Source organism: Ascaphus truei, chromosome 19, assembly GCF_040206685.1.
Source record: "Ascaphus truei isolate aAscTru1 chromosome 19, aAscTru1.hap1, whole genome shotgun sequence".
Lineage (NCBI taxonomy): Eukaryota > Metazoa > Chordata > Amphibia > Anura > Ascaphidae > Ascaphus > Ascaphus truei.
Window position 1 is genome coordinate 29,466,963 of NC_134501.1, and position 17,987 is coordinate 29,484,949.

The window sequence follows — 17,987 nt, forward strand, 5'->3', positions numbered from 1 at the left end:
CGGGCCTCACAGTATGAGGAGCCTCATAAATCGAAAGAAATGAATGTATTTCAAGTTTTAAAATCAGATAATAAGTAAACAAGACATGGGAAAAAGAAGATTCTCTATAAATAGGTGCAAGACTGCAGACTGGGGGGGAGCTGGGACAGCTGTCACGGGCCTGTGGCTGCGGGGGCACCCTCTTACCACCTTTAAGACCCATCTTAGAACACACCTCTGTAACGCAGCATATGCTTAGCTCCATGGCTGATACTATACATCTCATACACAGACCTTGAACCTAGTGGGCCAATCTCTCTGCTCCTGCAGCGGGTCTCTCTCCCCTGCAGCGGGGCGCTTTCTCCAACACCCTGCAGCTAGATGCTCTCTCTCAAATGAGTTTCAAATGAGACATACACGCATGCGCCTAGATGTGATGACACGCATATGCGTTTCAACAAAGTTCGAATGACACATACACGCATGCGCCTAAATGTGATGACACGCTTATGTGTTTCAACAAGGGTCCAATGAGATATACAGTACACGCATGCGCATAAAATCAAAACAGTATGAAAATATGAGCGAGATTATCACAAGTAGAAAGTATTGAATAATAAATAATACATATAGAATAAAAAATATACCTTTTTATTTTTGGTGTTCCTTAGAAGTGTTAAACATGAAAGTCGATTGTAATACTGTAATTATAAAATTATTCCAATATTTTTAATCTGTGTATGGCGAATGAGCCACAGACTTATTTCCCATATACACTATGCAGTATGAACTCGTAACGTTAATATTCAAATTACACACAAATGTGCACACACTTCCAGAACTGTACGGCAATGAAAGACAGGTTGAATTGCTACAGGGTATAAGATTTTTAAGACAACAATTCGCGATCGCCCAGCTGAGTTTCTCAACGATATTGCAGACAGCGCAAAAATGTAATTTCTGCACCCAATACAAACCTGAGTCAACCCGAGTCTTAAGGCAGTATGGTTGGAAGAAATCACTCGCCATGACATGGGTATTCCGAAGTATACACCGCGCGAAGTGTTTCAATTACGACCGCTGCAGCTGTATATCCATAAGTTTTTTTACAATCATTTTTAAAAGTTATTTTGTAAAGATGATGAGCTGAGACTTGGGAAGGGGTTTGATTTCCTCTGGTTGCTCCCTTTTATCTGATGTCACTGTGTGATCACAGAGTTTCCACCGGCAGAAGCCCAATACTCCCTGTCCCCTCTATCTAGATTGAATCTCTGATAAGGGCATGGTGGGCTAAGAATAAATAAAACACTTGATTAACATATATATATATATATATATATATATCCACTGCCACCACGGAAGCCTCTTCTCGCACATTTTGGAATTTTGAAAATCTCTTTCCCCTCCAACTGCTTCACAATCTCTCCCCCACCCACCTTCTCAAACCCTTCCATACCCGGTCATCGTATCACGCCTCAGAAGGGACGCCTGGTCCAATGCCCGCCCACTCTACCCTCCCCCACAGCAGGACAGGATACCGGATCACTCCCCCTCCCACAGCCACCGCATCCCCAGATTTTCTACTATCTGATGTTCTATCTTCTTGTATGGTAGGTCCTGGTCGGTCTGGTGAACGTCTGATTGGGAGTGAGAGGAATTTGGCAGGGGAGGAAGCGTTTCTGAAACGCTGCAGCTGATTGAATGTCAAAAATTCATAGTAATGCCCATAATTCTGACCAATCAGCATGCAGCATTTCATTAATGCCCTCCTGTTTAGCCTATACAAATTATTATTAACAGTATTCTGCCTAAAAGTAATTATTACTGTAGATCACATTGATGTGTTTCTAGCCAGATATCTTAATAATTATAACGGGATTCTAGACATTTCTAGTGACATTGTTACATTGTACAGTATAGTGTATAGAAACACGTGTCGTTGTGGACAGAGCAGGAATAGGCAGAGATATTCAGGGCACCATCTGGCGGACACATACTGAATTGCAAATACATAAATAAACCCCACAAATAATTCTGCTGGTTCACCGCAGCTCGTCCGCCGGTCGGCTATGTACCGGCCGCGGTGAACCGGTAGCATTATATGTGGGGTTTATTCTTGCATCTGGTCATGGTGCCGGAGACAGGAAGTCTTGCTACATCTGTACTGTAAGTATATTAACCATCAACCATTCTCATTAATGTTTTAATATATGTAATCAATCACACCTTAAATAAGTCATGGTGGGTATAAAAGTGACAGAAACCCTCCACGTATAGCATACAGCAAATGAAAATATCACGTGTGAGCACATTCACATGTCTGAGACAGGCCTGCAACCCTGCCCTTCCCCATTATCTCCTAGCATGCAGTGCTTCCACTGCAGCAAGGGATTCTGGGAAATATATATGTAATGACTCATAATATACAACAGAATAAAGGTCTAAAAGAGCATGTGCACAGTGTATGTGTGGTTCTATTGTATGATGCAATGTTAATAACTTTGGGTTAATAGCTTAAAAAAGACATTAAGAAATAAGTAGAGAAAGACGTATAACATTTTGTAGTTTAAGTCTTTTATTTCCATTTTCCAAATACAATCAGAACGGACTCTCCTTGGGATCTATGTATCACGGGTAACAAATATTTGGCCCTGATTTTAGTCAGACATTTTAAATGTTGCCGGCGTTACGAAAATATCGCACACGTTACATTGGTTTCAATGAAGGCGCGTGTAGTACACACATCTTGTCAGCGCTAACAGGCGGAATAACAACTGATCTGATTTCTTTCTTGATACATAAATGCGTCAATTTTATACTCCAACTTTTCCCTGGTGTACAAACAAACCTGCGTATTGTGTGTCCCGGCGCATAATAGAAATGCGCGCGTTTCTATCAAATATTGTAAAAATGAGGCTCATTTGATGGTTGTATCCTCCTGCGCTATGTCACACGTTGCAGATATAAATGTAAAACATTGCTTTGTTACACAGCCCCCTCTGGGGGCAGACGGGGGTACCACATATGGCTGTTTGAACCATTATCTGCCGAATATCCTCATTGACAGCAATGTGATTTTTGTCTTAAGACGGCCCCAATGGCCACTTCTGACCGCAATTGGACATTTGGTTGCGACCATCTCGCCTATTAGGTCGGTTCAATTAAGGGGTTTTAGCGGTTAGGGTAGGGGGTTAAGGATAGGGGTTAAGGGTTTTAGGGTAAGGGATTAGGAAAAAGGGCAAGGGGTTATTGTTTTTAGGTGGTAGCGTTAGTATTAGGGGGTTAAGATTAGGGGTTTTAGGATAAAGGGTTAAGGTTTTTAAGGTAGGGAGTAGCGTTAAGATAAGGGATTTTTAGGGTAAGGTTTGGGGTTTACGGTGGTGGCTGAGCAGCCAGCAGAGAGATTTCCCAGTGGCCAGGTGGGTGGTAGATAATTGCCGGTGGTGTCACAGTCATGGAAAACCGGCCACCACCAAATGTCCAAGTGCGCTTCGGGTTGGATAGAATAAGGGCCTTTCACTCGTAACAAATGGAAACAGATATCAGACTGATACAGGATTCAAAAAAGAGAGGCACTAGTTCGAGGAAATAATTTGGTTAACCCAAGTTTGGACTTGGGGGACAGAAACGAACAATGTTGGAAATGAGGTGGAACATTTGGAATGTCCCGCAGACGCAATGCCAAGCAGGGTCCAGATTCCATTCTTCTGGCAAACAAGGGGTCCTCCAGAGTCGTACTGAAAGTGGAAATGAGAAATGTAGTCACAATTGCCCTTTACCTGTCTGTGGGGTCGGATCTACGTACACTCAGTAATTACCTGTCTGTGGGGTCTGGTCTACGTACACTCAGTAATTACCTGTCTGTGGGGTCTGGTCTACGTACACTCAGTAGACCCTAGGCTTGGACTGGTTGCAAATAACCTTTTGTCCTGTATTACTAAGCACAGCATGTGATGGGTTATAAATGTTTGTCAGATATCTCGGGCTTGTGTAGCACACATTTGTAATTGTTTATATAAGAAGCTATTTATAAAAGACCCGCGGCCCCAACCCTGTGCAAAATCTGAACAAACAAACAGATTTAAACCCTCTAAAAAGCGCTGACCTACACTCAAATAATACGTGATAGTGCAAATATTGAAATCAATTGTAAATGGGTGATAAACAATAAGTGAAACTAAAAAGTGAAACAAGCAGCCTAGGGGAACAACAAACAACAGACTATTCCAAATCTGATAAAGCAAATACACACACAAAGTTAAATGTCCCCGGCGCTAAATTATAGTCCAAGATACTGTGATACACCAAGACAGTCTCTGAATTGGGGCTCCTTCTGGACGGATTGATGGACTTCAAAGGTTGTGTTCCAGATGGGAGGGTGTCCTTTATGTGGAATTCCACTGCTTCTGAAATAACATATGACAACAAGGCACACCAATTGCGTAGTGGATTTCAGCAATGGATCCTTATCTAGAAACTACCGAATCCTACTCACAGAATGAACGCTTGTACATTCAGGGGAGAGAATCTGTGAACACTTCCCGTCTCCTCAAAGCTTCTCACGGACCCCACGTGGTCTGGCCTGCAGGAGTTCCCCTCAATCCGCGATGGAGATGATCACTGTACGCGACACCCGCTGCCGGCTGATCAGGTGACGTCAGCGATACAGGAAACCCTCCTCGCGTCAGGAACTACAGATGCCGGATCAGCTCAATAAACTAAGCGTTTCATGACTCGTGGTCACTTCCTCAGGTGTTATCTCAAGTTGCGGACGGCATCCGTGAGTGGTCCATCTCAACCCCCTTACATTGTGAGTATGGTTTTTATGTTTTTAACAGTGTATTAAAAGGTGTTACGTATTACACTAGTATTGTTTCATTCCCTATCTCCCTACCCGTGGGGGTGCTGTATCGGTATACATCTATCAACACCATCGCCGATTGAGGGGAACTCCTGCAGGCCAGACCACGTGGGGTCCGTGAGAAGCTTTGAGGAGACGGAAAGTGTTCACAGATTCTCTCCCCTGAATGTACAAGCGTTCCTTCTGTGAGTAGGATTCGGTAGTTTCTAGATAGGGATCCATTGCTGAAACCCACTACGCAATTGGTGTGCCTTGTTGTCATCTGTTATTTCAGAAGCAGTGGAATTTCACATAAAGGACACCCTCCCACCTGGAACACAACCTTTGAAGTCCATCAATCCGTCCAGAAGGAGCCCCAATTCAGAGACTGTCTTGGTGTGTCACGGTATCTTGGACTATAATTTAGCGCCGGGGACATTTAACTTTGTGTGTGCCTGTGCAAAATCTATTTATAACCCCGCCACCCCAGCATCTCCCCTGTGCAAAATGTGGGACTACTAATACAAAAACACCCTCCCCCGATTTATCCCAATACTTTCATTTGGATTATTTTTCTTTGATAAATCTTGTGCTGTTTCTTTTTTGTTGACTGATAAATCCCCCTCCTTAATTTATACAGTACGTGCCCAAGGGGGTATTACAGTACATGCCATGGGACCCTGTACTTTCATGTAGAGATGGGGCCCAGTGTTTTGATTTTCCTTCTCAGGGGCCTCTTCTAGAGGCCATCATAAAACATCTCACTGGGCCAGTTTTGTCAGTGTAGATATCACAGTAGAGATACAAAAAGGATTCCCCGCTGCAGTTCAGTGATGTGTAGAGTGAGGTGCTCACTAGGTAAGGTAAGAATATAAGAACACGAGAACAGAAAACCTAGTTTGAGAGCACTCTATCACAATAAATACTTGATGAATTGATTAAAATTCTATAATATCTGTAAACAAATATAAAATACAGGGTATTCATTTTTCCTGCATCAGCCCTGATCATAAATGTATATCAGTGCCGATGGCTGCTGGAAATATGCTGGCAGGAAGGCAATGGGCAAAAAGTGCTGTGTTAATATAGTACTAGGAGACAGACCTTCAATGTTCGAGGATTACTAGCTCTCAATGTCCAGTAAAAGCACTTAACTCTGGGTGAAGTACCCCTAGGCCCAGCGCTGGTGTCGGAGGATTAATCCTCAAGCCCAGAGCTCAGCAACTGAGTCTCTGTTTCTCTGTATACTGCGGTCACAGTGAGTGCTCTGCGCATGTGTGAAAGATTCTTCTGGCGCGTGCAATTCACGTACACCGCTTCATCAGGGCGTGTATATCAGGGGGGGGTCCCATAAGAGTCCTGATTTATATAGCCACTGGAGTTAGGGTTGTAAGGTTAACCCCCTATGTGCCGGAACCATGGCAGGCCAACTAGCCCATCTGACATAGAATACTGTAGTAGCCATGGACTTGGTAAACTTCTCCCAGGCTGTAGTTGTTATTGCTGAGAAGGAAAGTATATTCCTCACCCAGCTTAACAACCCTACCGTAGCATCTTGGGGTAGTAAATATTGGTTGAAATAGTCACCTGTATAGTGATACTATTAAGGTGGGGCACATGAATAAACAATGGATAATTGGCAATCACGGAATTTCACAAATGAGACATGCTCTAGACTTGGTGCCCCAGCCATTGCCAAACCAATTGCTTCCATAGTCAACTCTATCCTATCTGCAGGCCATATCCCTAAGACCTGGAAAACTGCCAGAGTTGTCCCAATCTTCAAAAGTGGGGACAAAAACACTGTCTCAAACTACAGGCCAATCTCACTTCTCCCTATTCTATCCAAAGTCATGGAAAAATGTGTCCACTCCCAATTAAGTGATTACTAAACCAAGACAAATTTCCCTAGCCAATTCCAATCTGGCTTTCGCCCCAAACACTCCACCGTAACTATCCTGCTAAAAGTTTGCAATGAAATCAAGTATGGAATGGAACGGGGACAACTCACTGGTTCAATATTCCTAGATTTTCCAAAGGCCTTTAATACTGTTGATCATGCTATCCTGCTTAACAAACTCCAGAGCTCTGGAATAGGGAAGCATGCGTTAAACTGGTTTCAGTCCTACCTATCAGGTAGATCCCAACATGTGTCCATCTCAGGCTCAAACTCCAACCTAGATAGAGACAAAAAGAGAACAGCGCAAAAAAACCATTGTGTAGTATATTTAAATAATTTTATAAAGGGTAAGGTGAGTATTGCACGTACATCAAAAAGAAGGGTTAAAAGCAAGACATGTTAGGGACATGTTACCACTCGGCAGGCACAACGGGATACAGGCACCAGGAATTGGACGTCCTCCCTCAGAATGCTGATATCTGGATGCAGAGTATACAGCTCAGCTCGGTTCACAGCGTTGGGGAACCTTCCCGCGCCTTCACGGAACTCGCAGCAGTTGATTTCGGGGGTAGATCACCGCGTCTCTTCCTGCTTAGTCCACGTTGGCGTGTGACGTCATCCGGCAGCGTCTCTCAGCCGGTCGCGTCTTTAGTGCGTCACTCCTTGGCGATTTGCAGTCGGGCAGTATACAGAGTCCCATACAGGTCCCGCAATGAAATAAATATCCCAATATAATGCCGCAATGGGAGTAAATGTAAAGAATAAAGGAACGCGCCCTCTCCTACGCGTTTCGTACTTTCGTACGATTCCTGATTCCCTGACGAAGTACGAAAGTACGAAACGCTAAGGAGAGGGCGCGTTCCTTTATTCTTTACATTTACTCCCATTGCAGCATTATATTGGGATATTTATTTCATTGCGGGACCTGTATGGGACTCTGTATACTGCCCGACTGCAAATCGCCAAGGAGTGACGCACTAAAGACGCGACCGGCTGAGAGACGCTGCCGGATGACGTCACACTCCAACGTGGACTAAGCAGGAAGAGACGCGGTGATCTACCCCCGAAATCAACTGCTGCGAGTTCCGTGAAGGCGCGGGAAGGTTCCCCAACGCTGTGAACCGAGCTGAGCTGTATACTCTGCATCCAGATATCAGCATTCTGAGGGAGGATGTCCAATTCCTGGTGCCTGTATCCCGTTGTGCCTGCCGAGTGGTAACATGTCCCTAACATGTCTTGCTTTTAACCCTTCTTTTTGATGTACGTGCAATACTCACCTTACCCTTTATAAAATTATTTAAATATACTACACAATGGTTTTTTTGCGCTGTTCTCTTTTTGTCTCTATCTAGCCTGGTGTCTGAACCATTCCCACTGATCAGCAGCATAAAACCTCACTTATCAGGTTGTATTATCAATTTATATATAAGTCACTATTTTGTTTTAGCACAGACCACATTGAGCGCAATTCTTTTTGTTTTCACTTCAAACTCCAACCCCCTGGATATCACCTGTGGTGTCCCTCATGGCTCTGCTCTGGGGCCCCTACTTTTCTCAGTGTTCATCAATGATCTTCCCACAGCTTGTAAGGAAGCCTCAATACACATGTATGCAGATGACACAATCCTATATGCACACAGCCATTGCCTCTCTGACCTTCAACACATACTTCAGTCTGACTTTTTGACACTCGAAAACTGGATTTCACAAAAGACACTGTTTTTAAACACTGACAAGACTGTAACAATGGTATTTGGGACCAAGTCTAAATTTTTAAAGCTTCCAGCGACTGAGCTCCAGATTAGAACCAACACTAACACCACCCTAACACCTGTCACTAGTTTTAAATACCTGTGCATATGGTTTGACTCCCACTTACTGTAACATTCAGGATGCACATTGATACCATAACAACCAAGACCTATGCCAAACTAGGGGTACTTTACAGGAACAAATCCTCCCTAAGTCCCCTGGCAAGAAAGCGTATCACACAGCAGATGCTAATGCCAATTATTGATTATGGAGACATAGTATATGGCTCGGCACCTCAAACCCACCTTGGCAAACTTGACACCCTCTACAATTCAATTTGTCGTTTTGTTCTCCAATGTAACTACAACACACATCACTGCGAAATACTCAAAGAACTATATTGGTCATCACTCGAGTCTAGGCACAAAGTTCACCTTTCCTGTCTTGCCTTCAAATTCTTTCTGGGCAAGCTTCCCATCTATCTGAACACGCTCCTAACCCCTACCACATGTAGCACTTATCATCTGAGATCAGACTCCAAAAGACTGTTCATGGTCCCAAGACTCAACAAAGTATCCGGCCGTTCCTCCTTCTCTTACCGTGCACGCCAAAACTGGAACAACCTACTGCTGCGGCACAGTTTATTCGAGCATTTGCCCGTTCTGTGCCGCAGCAGTAGCCTGGCGCGCGCCCGAGTGTGACGGGCGCACGCCGAAGCAGCGGAAGAGCGCCCTCCGATCGGGGCGCTCTCCCTACCGCTGCCGGGTCCGCCGGGTCCCCCGGAACCCCCTGCCGCTGTCCCGCGATCGCGGGACACCAGGGCTCCCTCGGGGAGCCCCTGGACACGCGTGCACGGGGCGCACGCTCCCGATGACGCGTGACCGCGCGTCTATGACGCGCGGCACGCCGAGGGGCGGCCACTAGCAAGCCGGGAGATTTCCCGGCTTGCGGTACCGACCACACTTCAATAAAGTGTGTCGGTAGTGTACCAGAGACTCTCTGTAACAGATCGGGGGACTGCACTTCTCAGCGTGTCCCCGTCACCGTGGTTCCTCCAGCTACCCCTTCCCTTTCTCTACCTTCTTTACCCTTGCCTCACTCCCTTGCGGCGCGTTCCCGTTCGCGCACTCGTGCGGTTATGTCATTAGGCGCACGCGTTCCCGCTCTCAGGTCCCCCGTCAGGGGACTCACATCTCTCTGCGTGCCTCTGTTCCCTCACCTGCTTCCCCCCGCTCCTTCCCCTGCGCCTGTCCTTCAGCCGTGTGCCTCCTCCGCGATGCTTCCCCCATGCTCCAGCACTCGCGTGTTGCGCGCACGTGATCACGTTACAGAGGGCGCGCGCACTCGCTGTATTTACCAGTCCTCCCCTGATGTCAGTTCCGCCCCTCAGTGCTTACAGGCCATTACCATAGATCACCTCCATATCTCCTCCCCCATTCATACACACCTATCCCTGCAAGCTCCCAGACAAACCCCTTGTTCCTCCCCTTCCTGCTATCTGTCCTCCCTCCTTTATAACCCCAGTCTGCCCCTTGCTTTCCTGTAGCTCCTGTGTGTGCAGTGTCTATGACCAGCTCCCTTGTCTCTTTCAGCTCTAGTTCCTGCCCCTGCCCTTCTTTGGATTCCCTTGGTTATACTAGAACTCTGCTTTGGACTTTGACGACGCTGCCTTCTCCTGCCCTTGAACCTTGCTTACGGAACTCACGACGCTGCTCTCTCCTGCCCTTGGACTCTGGCTTTCTGACAACTACCTTCCTACCTCTGGCGCCTAGGACTTTGCAAGTATTAACGTTAACCCTTTATCACCACGCAATTACCACACTCTGGGCACGCCCTCACTGCTGTGGGTGCGTGTTATACCCTTACCCACCTCAGTACTGGGGACTGGCCAGGTCTGCGGTCAAACAGGCGTTACACTCTCACATCCACCACCAGTTTAAGCTCTTTCAAACCTAAGGCTGTCACACATTTTAATTTGGTCTGTAACTGTTTCATACGCCCATTATATATATTTTCTTTAACTGTGCATGCAATGTCTTATATATAATGTATACTCTGTTCATATATGTAACTGTATTTGTAACCATGTATTATTTGTTTTAACTCTGTGCCCAGGACATACTTGAAAACGAGAGGTAACTCTCAATTTATTACTTCCTGCTAAAATATTTTATAAATAAATAAATGGACTATACACAAAACCCTCATTGAGGCCAGGTGGTGTAAGTGTATCTAGGGTGTAAATCCATCTGGACTCCTTTTTGAGGAGTTAAGAGTACCAGTCTCCATGCCTGATACCAATGGAGTATTAAAACATTGTTAGAAAAGCACACTTATCAGTGTATACCCTTGGGTAATAAGTATAAAAGAAATAAGTCAAAACCAATGTGGCTAAATAAACAGGTAGGGGAGGAAATGGACAAGAAGAGGAAGGCGTTTAGATTCTTTAAGTCAGAAGGGACGGAGACATCGTATCAGAATTATAAGGAATGTAACAAAAATGTAAAAAATGGCAATCAAATTAGTAAAAATGGATAATGAAAAAAGGATTGCAATAGAAAGTAAGGTCAACCCTAAAAAGTTCTTTATGTACCTTAATAACAAAAAAATGAGAAAAGAAAATATAGGACTCTTTCAGTGTGAGATGGGTAGGCAGATTATTGGAGATAAGGAAAAAGCATAGGTATTAAACAAATTCTTTGCCTCTGTGTTTACCAGGGAAGAATCAATTTCAATAGTAGTGCCACAGGAGGAAGCCACAACCTCCATATTAATGAACAATTGGTTAACTGAGGAAGAAGTTCATCAGCGGGTTTAAAAAATGTAAGTAAATAAAGCACCTGGCCCCGATGGCAAACTTCCAAGAGTTCTCAAAGAGTTAAGTTCAGTAATAGCCAAACCATAATATTTAATAATTAAGGACACCATTTCCACAGGCTCAGTACCACAAGATTGGCGTAAAGCAGATGTGGTGCCTATATTTAAAAGGGGAACTACTGGTAGATCACAACCGGGGAATTACAGACCTGTAAGCCTGACTTAAATAGTGGGTAAATTACTTGAAGGTTTAATTCAGGAATACCTAATGGAAAACAAAATTTTTAGTAATTGTCAGCATGGATTTTTGGATTGATTGATCTCGGCTCTGTTGACTACGTGTACCTCGCTACCCCTGGACTCTGCTTTGGACATCACTATGCTGCTTTCTCCTGCCCCTGACCCACGACTCTTGGACTCCATCAACCCTCCGACTTGGGCTACATCAACCCTCCGACTTCTGGCACCCTGGACTCAGCAAGTATATGGTTAACCCTTTCTCACCAGACCCAGCAACGCATCTTACCCCAATCCGAGCATGCCCTCACTGCTGTGGGTGCGTGTTATACCCTTACCCACCTCAGTACTGGGGACTGGTCAGGTCTGTGGGCATACAGGCGTTACATCTACTATGTAACTATGTAACTATGATCAATGCCTATGAAGGACATTGATCTCTGATCTCCATTGTGATGTATATTAACATGCTTAGCAACAGGAGTGTCTAGGTTGTTTCGTATGGAGACAACATGTTCTAAAATGCGCTGTTTAAATTTGTGCCGCGTTTTGCCCACATATTTGATACAACATGTGCAAACACCCATGTAGATAACCCCATATATGGCGAGGACCGATAGATGTTTGAAAAACATTTATAGGTATTCTCAATATGAATACCTACAACCTGCATCTCACTTTGGAGTACGATGTCACATCTTTACCCTTTCTGGACATTACCATATCCAAGAGCGACACCCATGTAGATGACTCCAGTAGAATTGCAGTTATTAAACTTGCGAATGATGTACCTCCTGGTGTTGTCATGGTTACTGAACTCTTTAGTCACTGTTAAGTGTTGACATCCTTTACATCTTTGACACTGGAAAGAGCCTACCGATCGTGGCGAGATATGTGCAGGCCATATCGCAGTACATCGCTGCAGGTAGACAGATGAGGCCTCAACTGGCCTTCCAGTATGATTAATGGACTGTGTCCATAGGTATGTCTATTAGTGTGTGTAGAGGGAGAAAGGGGGTGGCCCGGTATTAAAGGGGTTGCACCCCATATAGCCGTCCCCTGACCTCACCAGAGAGACAAGGGGTTAACTGGACTGCGGTCCAGGGATGAGGTTTGCACCTTGTTGTACCTTGAAAATGTATGTTCCCCTGTTCCCATATTTCATTATAAGCATGTATTTTAATGTTTTAAAGTGCATTTCTGTATCTCCAGTTCTGGAGGTCGCAGAGAGTTCATATTTGGCCAATATGTGGAGTCACTGTAGGCATTAAAAACTGGCAAAGGTCGACCCACTGAGCCCACCAGAATGGAACTTATTAATATGTGTAGATATTAAAGTGTATATGTATTTTATTTTGGATCTGTTCTGAAAATGCAGATGCCATTTGCTAGGCTAATAAGTCATGAAGGGCAGATGGCTGAGTAGCCTAAGCACAGTGATCAATGTCTAGGGATTAAGTATTAGTCAATCAACAAACTCTGACAGTCTAATTGTTACCTGAGGGCATGGGTTAGTCTGTTAGTCTGTGTCTCCACATTAGAGAGTGGATACAGATAATTGTTCACCAATAGGCTGTGTTCAATGTTAATAATAGGGTTGCACGGGTGACGTCATCCAAGATGGTGGGATAGTCAGGGAGCTCCAAGAACCCTCGAGCATAAAACGATTATAAAGCTCTTTTTCCCCCTACAAAACTACCGGAGACCAACTTGCAAAGACGTCTGAACCGCTCAGCATGTCACACAAAGCAAAAGCGCAAGCTCCAAAGGGCGTACCAAAGTACTTTCAGCCGCAGCAGAAACGCGGATCAGAAAGCATGCAGGGAGCCCAAGATGGCGTCGGACACCACACGGCCGCATCTCCACAACGGGATAGAGACCAGCCCGCCGAGGAACCAACCCTGGAAAGGGAAATAACGCGCACCTATCTAGAAGAGCTGCTCTCAAGCATGCACGACAGGATCCACAAAACCCTCCAGCAGGATCTTAAGGAGATGGTGTCAGGCTTAAAAGAAGAGCTAGGAAACCTCACACAGAGAACGGAGGACCTGGAAAGCAGACTGGAAGAATCCCTACAGGCCCAAGCCGCAGCAGACGATGAAATCATGCGCCTGGGAGAAGAAATCAGGTTCCTGAAAGACGGAATGGAGGACCAGGAGAACCGGGACCGGAGACAGAATCTACGGATATGGAATGTCCCGGAAACGGTTCTCCCTGAATTAATAAAGCCTTACCTGACTGATCTGTTCAGCACGCTCTGCACGGGCCTTGACGGAAGAGATCTGGAAATAGATCACGCACATCGCGCACTGGGTCCTCGGTCAAACGACCCAAAAAGAAGATGAGACATTATAGTACGTCTCCATAGTTATTCCACGAAAGAGAAAGTGATGGCGGCGAGCAGAGAAGCTAATAACCTCACATTCCAGAACGAGCCCGTGCAAATATTCAGTGATCTCGCCAGGATCACAGTCGAGCGACGCCGAGAGCTCAAGCCCCTCACCCAGCTGCTGCGAGAAAACAAAATACCCTACAGATGGGGATTTCCGTTCCGGCTCGTGGTAAGCAGAGGAGGAAAGCAGCGATCACTCAGACTACCAGAAGAGATGCCAGGATTCGCTCAAGAACTGGGCCTGACGCTGCCACCTGCGCGGGACAACGAACAGAGGGAGACATGAGGAGCAAGTCAAGAGCGGAGACCCATCAGAGCGTTGGAGAGGCTGGCCGGTCAACAGGGGCAGAAAACCTGATCACCCGGCAGAGAAGCCCTGCGTCCCAGGGCCTTTGATTCCCATATGAGGGCCCCGGGGGAGGGTGAAGGGCCCCTGTTTGCCCGTTTGAGGCAGGAGAGGGGAAACCCGATCCTTAAAGCAGCTCCTTCTGCTAAGCCCCGCTGGGAACTCCTCGACCTATCCACAGACAGAGGACTCCATCGTCCAGACCAGGTTTGAGCATCCCCGCCCAGATAAACGTTATATCTGGGTCCGACAAGACATAGCCGGTCCCTTCCCCAGACTGACACAGGAAAGCCCATTACCTCCGTTGAGGCTGTTGAACTACCCCTGCAAGTTACCACCCCCCCCCCACCACCACCTTCATATGTTCCCTGTTAAAGGACAAACTATAGTTACGTTAAAATGTTTCTCAATACTGGCTGCCCTAGCAAGTTATAAAGCAGCCCAATATCCCCCCCTCTACCTCCACCCCCGCTACCACCCCCCCCCTCTACCACCCCCCACCCCCTTCTTCTCTCACCCCCCCTTCTCTACCCCCCCCTCTCCTCTCTCCCCCCCCCCAGTGCTTTAAAATGGGCGCGAAACAAAGTAACCCAACATGCTCCCACAACGCCGCGGTTAACACAACCAGTCTAATGTGTATCTCATATTGCCCCCATCAAATGGACCGCTGACCCCCCTTAGCCATTCAACACAAAGGCCGCCCATCTGTTACTTTAATAATGCAATGTACAGTGTCCCCCTGCATGTCTTAAACCAGAAAAGTATGCGGAACAGTGAACTTATATGACCGCATTGTTTGAATAGGTTATTGTATTGAAAGCTGTAGGCAATTTAATGTGTATATCCAAATGTGACTACCTGCAGACTTACAGCAACCTTCCCATGGACTCACCCCCTACCTCCTCTCCCCCAACCACCCCCTCCTCCCCCCCTTCTTCCCCTCCCCCCTTCTTCTTCTTCCCCCCCTCTCCCTCACCGCCCCCCTCTCCCTCCCCTCCCCCCGCTTCCCCCCCATCCCCCCTAACCCCCCCCCCCTCTCCCTCCTCCCCCCCTCCCCTCTCCCTCCTCCCCCCCTCCCCTCTCCCTCCTCCCCCCTTCCCCTCTCCCTCCTCCCCCCTCCCTCTCCCCTCGCCTTCCCCCCCTCCCTTCTCCCTCCCCCCTCCCTCTCCCTCTCCTCGCCCTCCCCCCCTTCTCCCTTCCTTCCCCCCTCTCCCTCCCCTCCCCCCGATTCCTTACCCACCCCCTACCCCCCTACCCATCCCCCCCCTACCCATCCCCCCCTACCTCCCCCCCCCTCCCTGCCTACCCCTCCCCTCACCCTCCCCCCCTCATGCACCCCCCCCCCTCCCCACCTTCCCTTCCCTTTCCCATATCCCCTCCCCTTTTTCCCTTGATCCGCACTTCCACAGACCCAGCAATACATAGGAACAGCAATGTATAAACATGGAAATTATAATGAATATGATCTCCTCCGTAACTACCTCCCCAATAACTGGACACATTCAAGAGTGTCCCCGCTCCTTCTTGTACGACAAGGGTTGAGGATATCGTTATATAATTGTATGTATGATAACCCAATGTGAATACCTCTCTACCTACTGTACAAATAACTCAAAGTATTGTGCTGAAATATTCCCCATGACTCCTCTCCCCTGTCATCCACCCCCCTCCATCCCCTCCCCCCCCTATTCTCCCCCCTTGCCCTCACCCCACCCCTCCCCCTCTTCCCCCCATTCTTCCCCCCTCCCCCCCACCTTCCCTCCCTTTCCCCATATCCCCTTCCCCTCTCCCCGTGATCCGTGTTCCCGCAGACCTAGCAATACATGACAATAGCAATGCATAAAGAAGGAAATTGCAATGATTATGATCTCTTCTGCAGCTACCTTTCCAATAACTGGACAGGCCCAAGAGTGTCCCCACTCCTTGTGGTATGACCAGTGTCGAGGATATTGTTATATAATTGTATGTATGATAACCCAACATATTCTTTTTGACTCTTCTCCCCTCTCACCGACCCCCCCTCTACCCCCTCCCCCCTCCCCTTCCCCCCCTCCCCTCCCCCCCCCACCTAACGCCTCCCTTCCCCCCCCCCTTTTTCCTACGCATATCCTAGGACAGAAATGCCCATGACACACCACCCTAAAAGGATAAACCCTGCTCGGGGAGGGTAACCCCCCCCCAGCCACCCCCCACTACCAAACTAGAAAGGAAAACTCACGGTACGTACAAAGAACCGTCGAGGTTAAGGAAAATGAGAGAGAGCTCAAAAATAGAACCAGAGGGTTCGACCCCCCCCAATACTGCACACCGGCTGCCGACACCGGAGTCACCCCCGATGGGCACGTCTGCCCAAAAACCGGTCGCCCAAGGACCAGGCAACTTATTGTTTGGTTCAAATACGAACCTAATCTTCTTTTTCTTCCAACTGCTGACCCTGTCCCAGCAGATCTATACCCCACTTCCCCCACCCTCCCCACCCCCCCCTCCCTCCTCGGTCCATTCAGTCAGTTCCCCAAGGAAAGCAATTTATCCCGAGAGGTTTGCCAGGGCACAGAATGCACTTGCACTACAAAATCAAGACCCCCCCAAGTGGGAAAGGAGGGGTCCTAAGGTTCAGTACCGCAAAAAGTAACCAATGACCTCTAAGGCCCCAGTGAAGATAGTATCACTCAACGTTAAAGGACTACAAAATAATAGAAAAAGGAGGCTTGCCCTCCAGGATATGAAACAGTCAGGGGGAGACATCATATTCCTACAGGAAACCCCCTTCACATCACAAGACCCCCCAAATTTGTTCAAAAAAGTGTTTCCGACATGCTTTTTCGCATCATTTAGTAGTAAAAAGCGGGGAGTGGCTATACTAATCAGACAAGGAACTCCATTTAATCATGTCAAAACCACAATGGATCCAGAGGGTAGATTTCTCGTGGTATATGGCTCCTTAGCGGGCTCGGCAATCGCTTTAATCAATGTATATGCCCCAAACGAAAACCAAACAGAATTTTTACAAACAGTGCTTGAGGGCATTGACCCGGGATATCTGTCATCGATGATAGTGGGAGGAGATCTAAACATGGTTTCTAACCCCACCGAGGACAGATCAACCGCAATGGGTCACCCCCATACAACCCACTCACAAATCCCGGGGAAAAGGTTCAGGGGAATAATGGACGAGTTCTCATAAGTGGACATATGGATATCCCAGCATCAGGGTCAGAGAGACTACACCTTCTACTCAGCACCTCACCAGACCTATTCACGCATAGATTATTTTCTGCTGACCAAAAATATCTTAGAGGCAACCATGAAATCAGACATCGGCCCCATCACGTGGTCTGACCATGCCCCAATCACCTTGACCCTATCCACATCATTCGAAAAGACCACATCTTACTCCTGGAGATTAAACGACTCCCTTTTGAACCACCCTGAGATAGAGAGAGAGATCAGAGCCTCCCTTAAGGACTACTTTTTCTTTAACTCAGGATCAGTCTCATCTCCAGCGATCCTATGGGAAGCCCATAAGGCGGTAATCAGAGGCAAATTCATCTCTATTGCGTCCCATAGGAAAAAAGTCAAACAAAAATCAATTACGGAACTTACCAATAACATTTTAAAGTTAGAACAATCCCATAAAGCTAACCCCACAAAAAAACTCTATAAAGCCTTAACCACAGCCAGACAAAAACTTAAGCAAGTCCAACTTGAAGATGTGGAAAAAGCC

General features: G+C 46.8%; 1 protein-coding gene across 2 annotated transcripts in view; it reads right to left on the bottom strand.

The window, feature by feature from the left end:
• Nucleotides 1-2,572: 2,572 nt before the first annotated feature.
• The window catches only part of LOC142470113 (chymotrypsinogen A-like), a 68,947-nt gene continuing 53,532 nt past the window's right edge, over nucleotides 2,573-17,987 (bottom strand). The window contains exon 7 of one of the 2 annotated variants that reach the window (XM_075577053.1): nucleotides 2,573-3,716. In XM_075577053.1, the coding sequence (XP_075433168.1) occupies nucleotides 3,555-3,716 (162 nt within the window). In that variant the 3' untranslated portion in view covers nucleotides 2,573-3,554. The other variant, XM_075577054.1, reaches the window with a different exon arrangement.